This window comes from Parasteatoda tepidariorum, chromosome 4 (genome assembly GCF_982258835.1).
Source record: "Parasteatoda tepidariorum strain Cologne lab strain chromosome 4, Ptep-v5.0, whole genome shotgun sequence".
Lineage (NCBI taxonomy): Eukaryota > Metazoa > Arthropoda > Arachnida > Araneae > Theridiidae > Parasteatoda > Parasteatoda tepidariorum.
The window spans coordinates 54,200,373-54,212,949 of record NC_141758.1 but is presented as its reverse complement, the minus strand read 5'-3'; the positions used below and the strand labels follow the sequence as shown (position 1 = coordinate 54,212,949).

The 12,577-nt window shown below is 27.7% G+C and overlaps 1 protein-coding gene across 1 annotated transcript in view; it reads left to right on the top strand.

Moving 5' to 3' along the window:
- Positions 1–10,802, top strand: part of LOC107440346 (importin-4) — a 47,128-nt gene extending 36,326 nt beyond the window's left edge. Inside the window, exons 22-28 of the mRNA XM_016053252.2 lie at positions 940–1,130; positions 1,617–1,787; positions 2,274–2,485; positions 4,481–4,613; positions 6,549–6,653; positions 9,425–9,494; positions 10,595–10,802. Coding sequence (XP_015908738.2) covers positions 940–1,130; positions 1,617–1,787; positions 2,274–2,485; positions 4,481–4,613; positions 6,549–6,653; positions 9,425–9,494; positions 10,595–10,725 — 1,013 coding nt within the window. The 3' untranslated portion in view covers positions 10,726–10,802. The remainder of the gene's footprint in view (positions 1–939; positions 1,131–1,616; positions 1,788–2,273; positions 2,486–4,480; positions 4,614–6,548; positions 6,654–9,424; positions 9,495–10,594) is intronic.
- The last annotated feature ends 1,775 nt before the right edge of the window (positions 10,803–12,577 follow it).

The following is a 12,577-nucleotide window of genomic DNA, read 5'->3' as shown; positions in this document are numbered from 1 at the left end:
ATCTTAGTGATGGTGTACCAATATAGCACTGAAGCAGTACTTCATTGAAATTCAGTATTTGTTCAAATATTTTTCGTAAATTTTTAAAATTGTAATTCTAAATGCAATTTTTGGGGACAATTTTAAGCACTATGAACAGATTATAATTTTCAGATTTTTTATGTCGTATTTTTTTTTTTTTTTTTTTTTTAATATTCTACCATTTTAATTAGTGAACATTTTTTTTTCCCACCAATGTCTTTGCTATTCTGAGACAAACTGTTTTTTTTTTTTGTGTGTGTGTGTATGAGGAAGAGCTTATTTATTTGTTTAGTAATTCAAAACAAAATTGTTTTTTAATTTTCTAAACTTTAATTCTTTATACAATAAAATATTGTTAAGCTTATTTATATTTTTTAAATGTATTTTCTGAAACTTGGTTTAAATGCCAACCTAATCAGATTTGTATTTAAGAAAATTTCCTATGTCAGAGAAAGCTCTGGTTTTATGAAAATTTTTTTACTACAATCAGTTTTTCTCAAAAATTTAATGAAGTTTTACTGAGAATTTTCTATCACTGAAACAATCCAAAAATATTTAATTTCTATCTTTGTGAAATATTTTTACCTATGTTATAATTATCTAAAATTTATCTTTCTATTTAAAATTATGAATTAATGTTTTTAAAAGAACTTTTCTTAGTTTGATATAGTTTTTTATTTCTTTTTAATAATAATCGAGAAAATTTCAGTATCTTGTAAGGACAATATTTTAAATGTTGCTCAATACTCATAATAAAAGCTTTCACTCTTGATAAGAGCTTTCATTAGGTTGTAAGATCTATTTTTTTTTCTGTATCTTGTTGCAAACTAAATAATTGTACTGTTATATGTTAAAATCTCTGCCTATGACAAAATTACATGCTAATTTCAAAGTCAAAAATTTTTGTTCTACTTTTAGCGCTGGAGAAGTATCTTAACATGTTGTTTCCTAAACTTTTTTCTCTTGCTCGAGAAGATACCGAAAATGGTGTTGTACTTGCTTGTTTAGAGACACTACAAAATGTTATTGACAATATTAAACAGCCGGCCATATATGGTGGGAATTTGGAATCTATCTGTTTGCTGATTAGGGATGTTTTTCAAAATAAGGTACTTATTATATCACTATGCGTAAATAACTTATAAATGTTTAATGCAATAAACATTTATTTAGATATTTAAACTTTTCCACTAATGTAAATGCACCTCTATATTTTTTACTTTATAAATTGAGTACATAACTAGGAAATTTTTCACATTATTGCACTTTAAAGCTTTCTCTTAAAAGATGTTAAATTTCCATTGAAAAAGTATCACTATATTGAACTATCACTATGTAAATATATTTTTTTTAATGTATAATTGTATCAGTATATTTTATTTCTTGCTAAAAATATTTATAAGTGGGCTATTAAATCTTAAACAAACATCTAAGGAATGACTTGATAAAAAAAAATTTTAAACGCCAGAAGTATTGCATCTTAAACCAGTTTAATATTTCTTTATTACTTTAATGAGCATGCATGATAAAATTGTTATTGAATGTTTTCATTAAATTGGAAAAAAAATATAAGAATAAATTAATTTTGTTTTCAGCTAGCTTGTCAAGATGAAGCAGATGGGGATGAAGATGATCAAGAAGCAGAATATGACGGTCTTATATTAGAATATGCCGGTGAATTAATTGCTTCTCTAATTAAAGTTACTCCTTGGGCACAGTTTGCTCCTTATTTTGCTGGTTTGATGCCTTTCCTCATTAACAAATCAGTATGTGTATTCTTTTAATCATGTTTTATTCTTCCTTATTAACAGAAAATACATATATTTTGTAGAATTTCTTGATTATGAATTTATAATAAGATTAAATTCATGTAAATGTGCCAATATAAAGTAATTTTACTATTGCTAAATAGGCTTATCTTTTTTAACGTATAATGATACTTTTTTAAATTTGTTCCTGTCTGGTTTCTTATTACTAAATATATTATATGATTAACTTCCATTATTTTTCTTATTTACATATCATATTTGACTGTCATAATCAATTAATTTAATTTGATATCGAAAACAATTAAGTATAGTATTTGCTTTCTCAAAACATAAAATATGAATTTAAAAAGCATTAATTTGGTTATGCATTTTTAAAATTAAATATGCATATTTATACTTTTCATTCTTATTTTTGAACTATATATTCTTGAGAATTTTAAAAATATATTTACATCCTAATTTAATATCAACTCTTTTTTGTAGAAAAAAGCTTGCACAGTGTCTGAAAAATCTTTTTCTACTGGTACGCTAGCAGACATAGTGAGCAATATGGAGGCTCGGACAGTTAAGCCTTTCATAAGTCATTTGCAACCAGTTTTTCTTGGTGGAATGAGGGATGAAAATGAAGAGGTTCGAAGCAATTCTGTTTATGGACTAGGTGTGCTGGCTGAAAATGCTAAAGAATTGGTTTTTGAGTATCCTTTATCAATACAAATCTTATTATTTTCGGAAATTAATTTCGAATCAAACAAATTATAAAATAATGTTTTTAATATGGCATAATATGTTCAAAAACTGCTTATAGTTGCTATCTAACTTTCATAAAATGCCTTTGGGATGAATTACGATTCCATAGCCATTTGTCTGGAAATTTGACACCCTATCAAACTGCAGGATTTCAAAACCCGTTTTCAACTGTAATTTGCGCTTGCACGATTGAGAGTTTAAAAATAAGCTCTAATTTATTTTGGGGGTTGACCGTCATGAAGCGATATTCTTAAGCGCTTCTGAAGTGTTGTCAATTGGATGTTTGAGTTAGGAACTTCTGCCTAGAAAGTATTGACACATTAGTTTTTTTTTAATCCACTTTTGTTTCTTAACTTGCAGTATCTTGGATTTATTATTACATTGTTTTAATATTTCTGGTCATCCATTAATTATTAAGAACAAAACGTTTTTGTATGGTCCGCTATGTTCATTTGATAAATATTAAAGAAACAATTTTTTTATAATTGAAGAAATTCTGATTCCACAGAGGTTTGGTATCATTTGTAAGGTTTGTGTGTGTAATCACATTTGAGTTTGTTAAAGGAAGTCTACTTTTGTAAACAAAAGCAGAGTATAGTTTTTAATTGAACATACCATTATTTATTACTAAAAGCAAAGGATTATTTAAAGAAGCAGATAGAAGCTTTCTCTTTTTGCAAGTGAAAAATTTTTGTTTTGAGTTTTTTTGTTCTGTCTTTCTATCTTTTCACGTTCACAATAAATTTTGTATTCAATAAATTACTTCTTTTAATTTTTTTTTTAAGTTAAGATTTTTTTTTTTTAATTCAATTTTTCTCATTATAACCTGCCTTGTCTGAAGTTAAAATATTTATGTTATCGATTCTTCTAATTATACTTTCCATTTGGTAGTTTTTAAGTGTTGTTTTTAATTTGATTAATAAGTTTCCTTGTATTTTATCACTAATTTTTTTATATTAATTTGGGGATTTTAATAAATTTTTAGTTTTATAATTTGGTTTTATTTAATTTGTTGTAATTTAGCTTTACTCCAATTAAATGAATGAGATAAATTGACTTATATATTTGCTAGTTTTTGTTTGTGTTGATTTGGTATTTATCATTAAAATAATTTTTTAACTTATTAATAAACTTACATGAAATAAAAAGTGAGGTTAGACAGGCAAATCATTGGATTTACAAAGTTATTGCCCATGTACTACTATTGAGCACGTTTATTTGTACAGCTGTCAGTATTTTGTAGGATTAATTTCTCACAATTTTATCTTGGTGTTGCAATTTTCACAATCATTAGTGTATTTATTTAATTATTAACTATTTTAAGATTAATAAATGCAACCAATCTTCATTAAATTTCCCTTCCCTTCAACTCCGTGGTTGAAAGTAGTGCAGTGCAAATAGTAGCAAATATTAGTTTAAAGGAACTCTGCTCTAACACCACAAGTATTTCAAAATTGTACAACTCTTTGCAGGTCTGTCAGTAGATAATAGATGCAATGAAAATAACCCCGTGGCTGCAGTTGAGCCACACTAAAAATGCCATTTTAATTTCTTGGCCATTGATTATAAAGTGTATAAGTGTTTTATTTTTTTAAATATTAAAACAATTCATTATTTACTTATCTATACTTCACGATTTAATTTGTTAAGTAACTCTTGTTCTGCTTGTTATATGGAAAACAATGGTTTTTTTATCTACTTTCTCTATTTTTTTATACCTAATATAACTTTTGTCATTAAATGTATCTAGTATAGATCAAAAAAGTTTTTTTTCTTCCTGATTTGCTCATTCTCATCGTGCATTAGTTTTTACATCTGTGTATGCTTATATTTAACAATACATGGATAATTTGTACTTATTGTGCCTTTCTCTTTTTAATTTTTGTAAATTTTTCTATATTAAACTCTCACTTGCAGAAACAATATTCTTTAACTTTGCTTAGTCAGTACCCTACTTATTTGCAAGCTTTATCAAATATGATTGCGTCTGAAGAAGATCGTCGCACAAAAGACAATGTTTGTGGTGCTATAGCTCGATTAATTAAGACCAATCCTGAAGGTGTGCCTTTAGATCAGGTAAGACTATCTTTGATAAACATAATTGCTAGGAACTACAATATTAAATGTTCAAGAAGATAATTAAGAAAAAATATTTTAATAAAAAAGTAGGTTATTTACAGTAAGTGAGTGTTGCAATACAAGAGAAAAATATCTCTATTTTTATCAGTGATTGGTATAAAATGTCTAATGAAATAAAAAATTTAAAAAATGGGTTTTACAAGTGAATTGAGACTATATTTTTGTTACACCGAAACTGAATTATGTATGTATAGTTTTTGATGCGAAGAGAATATTGGTTGCGATATAAATTTATTATGGAAGGGGTGCGCCTCACGTTTTTCATTCTAGGTGTGACGATATAAATATTTCTTTTCTTATTAATCCTCTTGAAAAAATTTGTTAGTAAGATTTTTGTTTATTTTATTTACTTCTCTCCAGCTTTGTGATAGTCAGGTTATATTGTGAAGTGGTTTAAATTTTGAAGAAGAAGAAGGAAATATCTACATATATATATATATATATATATATATATGTATGTATGTATTTACAATTAAAAAACAATTGTAATTTATACTGTCAGCAGGCATGAATATCGGTGGAAAATGGAAATCCCTTGCTAGTCAGAAAGTGAACATTTTATCAACAGTCAATTCTATTTGAAGATAAATTCAGCTTGTGCAGTAAAGAAACAATCTTGTTTTGCCATCTAGCATAGAGCTCCAATTTAGATTTATTCATTCTAACTAGTTGGAAAGTGGTTAGAATTTTCGGTACTTTTCCATTTCATAGGCGCAAGTAAATTCAGCTATTTATTTATTACTCTTTAAAAATGGCAGTCACTTAAAATACTATTTGTTTATTAATTTTTTTTAAAAAAAAAAGTTTGATTTATTTGCTTCCAGTGATTTTGCGCGACTTAATCGCCTGCCCTAATGAAATGGAAAAGTGCTGAATTGAGGCTATACTGTGTCCGAATGGGTTTTATCGGTGTTATATTGTGTTGAGGGATCTATTGACTGAATTTTGAATTTAATTATATTTTAATGATTAAGAAACCTTTCTAAGCTTGCATTTTGTAAAGTACAATACTCCAGTAGACATTAAAAGTGTTCTTACTACTTGAAATTGGTAGAATTTTGATTGATAGATACCACGCACACAAAATCAAACTTATTTAAGTAGCTAAGGATCTGCTTTTTAAATTAATAAAAACATTCTTAATAGTAATAATTTACAGAAATTATATTTAGTGATTTTTCATCATTATTTTAATACAGTAGTATTATTGTAGTAACAATTGTTATTGTAGTACAACAACAATTAACACTACTTTACAGTAACAATTGCTTTCAAAGGTGTCTTTTTGTATTTCCCTTCATATTTACGACATGTTTTTATTTTCCTTATTTTGAGTTAATAATTATCTGCCTTGAATATGAATAAAAAAAATTAATATTACTTCGCCTTTAAAATATTCTAGATGACATGAAATAAAAGTACATGATTCATAAAATTAATTTTCTAAGGTTATTTCAAGGGGCTAACAAGAGTTCTTTGCCAATGCTTGAAAATGAATAGCTTTCTTTTCCATTTTGTTTCAAATTTTTTAAAGCTGGACTAAAATTTTTTTAAAACTGATTGCTCCCTATTTTGAAGGCTTACACAATAGAAAAGACCACAGATCCAAGATATGCTTGTTATAACAGAGTTTTATGAAGGCTGTTTAAATTTAAGTTAACAACTTATTCAAAAATTCTGCACTAAACCTGGAATCTTGTTAAATCAGGATTCGTAAATGACTGTACTGACTTAAATTTTCTATTGACTTAAATTATACAATGTAAATGTTCTGATTTAACTTTTGAGCCACTTGAATAAGTTGTGAATGTTTTTTCAACACTCATTTTATTAAATATTTGATGAAAACGTGTATTTTTTGCCCTTTACAAGGTATTTCCAGTATTTCTCCAGTACCTCCCTTTGAAAGAGGATCAGGAGGAAAATTCTACTGTTTTTGAGTGTCTAGTTTACTTGCACAGTATGCGTTACAAACAGGTAAATACTTATATTCTCATTATATTTAAAATTGAAATAATTTTTCTTTTTATTGTTTTATTATATTGTTTCAAATGTCTTAACTCCAGTTAAATTGCTTCTATACTATTCTACATTTAGAATTTTTTGCATTAAATTTACTAAAAATTAAGCATTCTGATTTTATTTACTAAATATATATCTATGTAATATAGACAGGGCTTCAAGTGCTGCGCACATTGCGCATTTTGCGCCAAATCGGTATATTTGCGCATTACTGCGCAGAAACGGCATTTTATGTTAAATTTGCGCCGAATCTGCGCCAAAAAATTTTCGGGGACCAACTAAACATTGCCAAATTTTAATAGCATAAGAAATTTTTTTTTCTCTTGTTGATTTCATCGTTATTGAAGTGCCATCGTCAATGGCAAGGTAATGGCCTTCTTGCGCTATTCTATTTATAGATTAGTACCATGATCTTTGAATTAACTAGGGGACCATCCACTAAGTACATATTTTCATGTTGATCCTCAGAACAGTCAAGAATCACAAAGCTTCATAACTTTAAACTTTCCATCTCCCTTTTATTCATTTCATTTAATAAAGATAAGAATTAATTGAGTTTCATAACGTAAATTTTTTATCTGTGGGACCACCCACTAATTGCATATTGTTTTTAAACAATTATTTTATTTTATTACTTTTTTTTACTAATATTTTTTTTTACTTATTGCATTTTATTATTGTGTTATTACCTTCAAAATTTTCAGTGCTCTTATTTTGTTTTAGGAAATAACTTAATAATATTTAGAGGCAAAATTTTAAATAAGTATGAAGAGAGGGGCTTTCAATGTTTTAAATGCAGCAAAAAATCTTATGTTTTTAAGATTTTTCATTCAAAAATACTTCAGTTCATCTTTTAATGATTTGATTTACAGCAATTGATATAAAAAATTTTAATTGTCACAGATTTGTTAAATATTATAAGTGTAGAGACAATATAATAATTTACTTCTGACAAATTTTTTTTAGCTTCAATACTCATTGTATTTGCATTTAAAAATTATTTAATTTTTTTTAATCATTTCATTAATGAAATACTTTATAAGTAACCAATTTTAATAAAAATTATTAGGGGCCATTGACTAATTTACATTTGTAATATAAATTTATTAAAGTTTTCTTAATTTGCTTAATTCTTTACATATTTTTATAAATTTGGTATGATCAATATTAATCTTGTTAATGTTTTGTTGAATATACTATTACAAATTACATTTATTTAAATTTTAAGAAAATTACACTCAATGACCTTAAATAATAGTTAAATTAATTACAGTTTTGAATTACCTTTTACGGAATTAAGGAAAGTAATTATTAATTTAAAAAATAGTATGAGCCATTCAGTATTGAATTTATTTAAATTTCTTTTGCCGAAAGCTCTTTTTTTTTAGTTAAAGCATTGTTAGGGCGTTTTTTGAAGAGTTCTGCTTTTCATGTTTGTCAGGAAAGGACTTAAAATCATTGAATGTAGAAAACGCAGAAATTTGGCAAAATTAAAATTTGATAGATGTTGGACTAGATACCACAAAGGTGATGACATCCTCATCTTCTTCAGAAAAAAAAATTATGTATTTAGGTGCAAGGTCTTTTTACTTGGCATGCGCAAAAAATCTATTAAAAGTATTGCCTCTTAAAAATAGATTACTGTACCATCTTAAAGTGTTGCATCCTGTAATGAGAATGGAAGAAACTTCTATTAAGTCAATAAGATATCTAACAACAGTAACCCCATCCATTATAAAGCCTGGAGAGGCATCTTTGTTACTAGATGAAGGGACAAGGTTACATGGGGAACCAGAAAGTTATTCTTCTGATTCAAATGAATATGCACAGATTGATGTGTTTTGGAAAAACTATTTTGTGAAGAAAGATAATTTTGGGAATTATCAAATATCCTCTTATAACATAGCTCTTTTGTGCGTACCACATGGGAATGCCAATATTGAAAGAGGTTTAAGGGTGAACAAAAAGCTACTTGACAATAAGGCAAGTTTAAATTTGCATAGTGTGAATGGTTTGAGAGAAGTTGTGTCATATATCAACAAAATAGGGATTTAAATAACTTTAAAGTTGACAAAGATATGATTAAAGTGGTAGCATTTAAAAATTATTCTGCTCGATTAGAGGTTGAGAAAAAAGAACGAAAAAAGCGAAAAACACTGAGACTGAGGAAAGCAGATTGAAAGCTGCTGAAATTGATTTGTAAAAAAAATTGAAGGCTTCTCAGGATCTCTTAGCCGCAGCTGAAAAAAATATTAAAGATAGTTAAAATAATAAAGACATATTAATTTATAGAAAGCGGACAGATCCTCTTATCTGAGGCTAAGTCGAGGATAGCAGAATATTAGACAGCATTGGAAGGTACCAAAAAGAAACTTAATTTTTTAATGCAGGGACCTTCAAAAAAGTGTAAAAAATTAGATAGGTTATTAATGAACGAAATTTAAAATTCTTGTTATTAAATTCTTGTTTTAATTCTATTTATTAACTATGCTCCAAATCTTTGTTTTGCTGCTCCAAAATTGCTTTTTTGTTGCTCCAAAGATGCTCCAAAACCATCTTTTGCCACTTGAAGCCCTGTATAGATAATATTGACATTTTATTCGACAGTAAAATCAAAGTGTAGCCACATCTGAATAACTTTTCAATTGTTCTATTTTGATCTCCCAAATTCAATTATTAATTTCTTGAAAGTACTTGCATATTAATAGCAATATAAATTTTTGTAGCTCTTTGAAAATCTGCCTCAGCTAGTGAAAATCAGTTCAGAAACACTAATGCATTCTGGTTTGAAAAAAGGTGAGCAATTTATCATTATACATATATTTCTTTATTTTATTCTTGCTCTTTCTTTCATATAATTTTTATTTCTGGAATTTTCTAGTCTTTTATGTTTAAAGTGTGTTTGTAAAAAATTTATTAATTTAGCTTTTATAAAGCGATTATCAGTTTACGTAAAAAGAGGTATTAATTAAGTCGTTCATCTACGCGTATAGTTAATTTACATGAATTATTATTTTTTTTTTATTTTTTGCGATTTCGGATCGCTATATTGTAACATTTTAAAAAAGTTTGAAGTTCTGTAGTTTCCTGCATATTACCCACAGGGTAATATTCACTGTATTATCCATGGATTATATGACGGCTCATTTAGAGCAGCAATCTGCTTTAATTAATAATGGAAATAACATAAATACATAATATAATTTTAATATATAATTAAAATAACTATTGGAGAGTTTTTCGAGGGTAAATGTATTTCACTAATAAGGTTCTCATTTGCTTCTCTGAATTCGCATACACAAATTTTTTGTGCGCTTTTATAATTGACGGAAGTTTGCAATATCTGATGCTCACAAAGATTATTTTGCAGATATTCTGTGTCTGAAGATCCACAAAGATGATTTTTTTGTTTTTTAAACAGTTAATCTGTAGATTATACACGAGAAATTAGGTCTTAGAAAAAATGAAACACTAATTTTATGCATATCTACCAATGCAAATGAATAATGGGGAAAATTGGCTCTCCCCGAGTGTTATGATACTGTAAAGTTGGGCTGTTCTTGGGAAAAACTGCTCCATTCCACCTTAAAATTAATTTTTTCCCTCAGAAACACTTTAATGAACATAAGCCTTTCTTCATATCCTTGATCTTCATATGTTATCCCTGTTAAATCCTTTAATTTTCTGCCAATTTCATTGTCGATATTTTTATTTCAAATCTGAGTTGTTAATTTTATAAAATTAATACCAAACAATTTTATACCTTGTTAAAGATACTCTTGCATACTTTTAATTGGTGCATGTAGTGAAGGTTAGACAGGAAATAAATAATTCATAGAGGTTTAAAAATTATTTTATTGATTTGCTTATGGTTTTTTTTCTCCCTTTCTTTCCAGGTGCAATTGATCCTATAAGCTCTCTCCTGAACAATATCTACAAAGAATTTCCTAATGACTTTGACATTATTTTAAAATCTTTGCCTAGTGAAAATGTAGAGGCTATAATGAAAGTACGAGCTGTAGTATAGAATTTAAGTAAATGATTATGTACATAAAGCAATTTATACCAAAAGCTTTTCAATAAAAATTTATATTTATTATTTAATTGCGTTATTTGTTTTTGTTTCTATAAACTTCTCCTTGTTGACTATTTATCAAATTCACCTTAGCTGGAATTAAGCATAAAAATGTACTCAATTTTGATTTCCTATGCCTGTGTTTATTTTTGATACAACTAAATGACAAACAAGTGTACGTGCTAGAACTTGTTAAATCCTTATAAGTTAATTTCTATTATCAAGAACTGAATTTATCCTATGCAATAAAAGAGAAAGACCTTTGTAGCCTGATCACCTGTATGACTCTTAAATTAACTCTTGAAATAAGTCAATTTTGTTTAAGGGTGTTATTGAAAACAATTTTAAGCCTTACATGAATTGACTTGAACAAGAAACCCTGAAAATTTTAATACTATTTAGGGTTTATGCTTTACCTAATTAAAAATATTTTGTTTTTATATTCCTGATTTTTGTATGTGTTTAAAACATCTTTTTCTAAGAATACAGTGGACAACTACAGCATCTTTTAAAGTTAGTTACTAAATGTATCCTTGGGTGAGCTTTAACCTCATTGAAATATGGTACCCGAATTTCAAAGTAATGACAAAAATAGAGTTAGCTTATAAGCTTTATTAGTAGTGCTTTAAATTTAAAATGCCCAAATTTGCATCCCAAAACCTATGTTTTTTGGGCATCTGTATTTTATACGATTCAAGAGTCATTTTTAAAGAGGTATGCGGGGAATCTTTGGCCGAAATCTAGTTAGTGCTGGGCCCGTGTCCAATAGCTTGTGTGTTCAATCCCCACCAGCCCAAGATTCCTTGTGTAGTAAATGGTGATTGATGCTTGTTAAATCTGTCGAGTTGCAGTGTCCTCCATGTTACCATAACAAATTAATACCTCTGGGGGTACTGATCCAAGAGTTTCCTTGTCTTCTGGATTGGTTCAAAATTGCAAGGCTACAGAGTTGAACATTGGTAGTCGTAAACCCAAAATAAGGTCGGATATTTAAAAAAAGGTACCACACAGTTTTGAGTTGAGCTGTAACATTATTTTTAAAATGACAATTGAAATGTTTCCAAGTGACACTTAAGAAATTTATGCTGAAACAATTATGCATGTAGCTATTTGTTTTATTTGAAAACTTACTTAATTTCAGCAAAGCATAAATTCTAAATTTGTGGAAGATAGATTGGAAGAAAATATTTTTTCAGTTGTATTTATTAAACTACTTGCTAAAATTAAATAGTAAAAGAGCAAATTAAATGCAAATAATCGAATAGCACCAAAATTCTTTATCTGTAGTATCAGTTCATCTTCTTATTCTTCAGTATTATTTCTTTCTTACGAGGGCCGGTTCGAATATTTCACAAGGAAATGCATTCTGCCCTGCTTTGACTTTTTCGACCGTCGGCGTTCTCTTGGCTACCGTGATAGTTCTTGTTTCCCCCCCCCCTCGTTAATATCGTTTTTTTTTTTTTGTTAACAGTTGTGCCTTTTTGTTTTATAACCTGCTCCCTTTTTCACGTGTTATCCTCCTTAGAAAGAGCGTCATTTGAATCACTTCGGCTACTTTTTCATTTCCATTATGAAACTAATCAGACTTTTTATTGCCACTTAACAATCTTTTTTGTATATCGCTAAAAGCAATATTCATATCGAATGTAAAAATGAAAACAAGCATATCAAGGAAACTTTTCACATGTCTTGTGTTGATAATGTTTAGATAGAAATGGATACTTTTAAATAATTTATGTCAAAAAGAAATTTCTAAGAACATGCGATAAATTTGTAGAATTGTTGCTATAAAAAAGTACGCTAG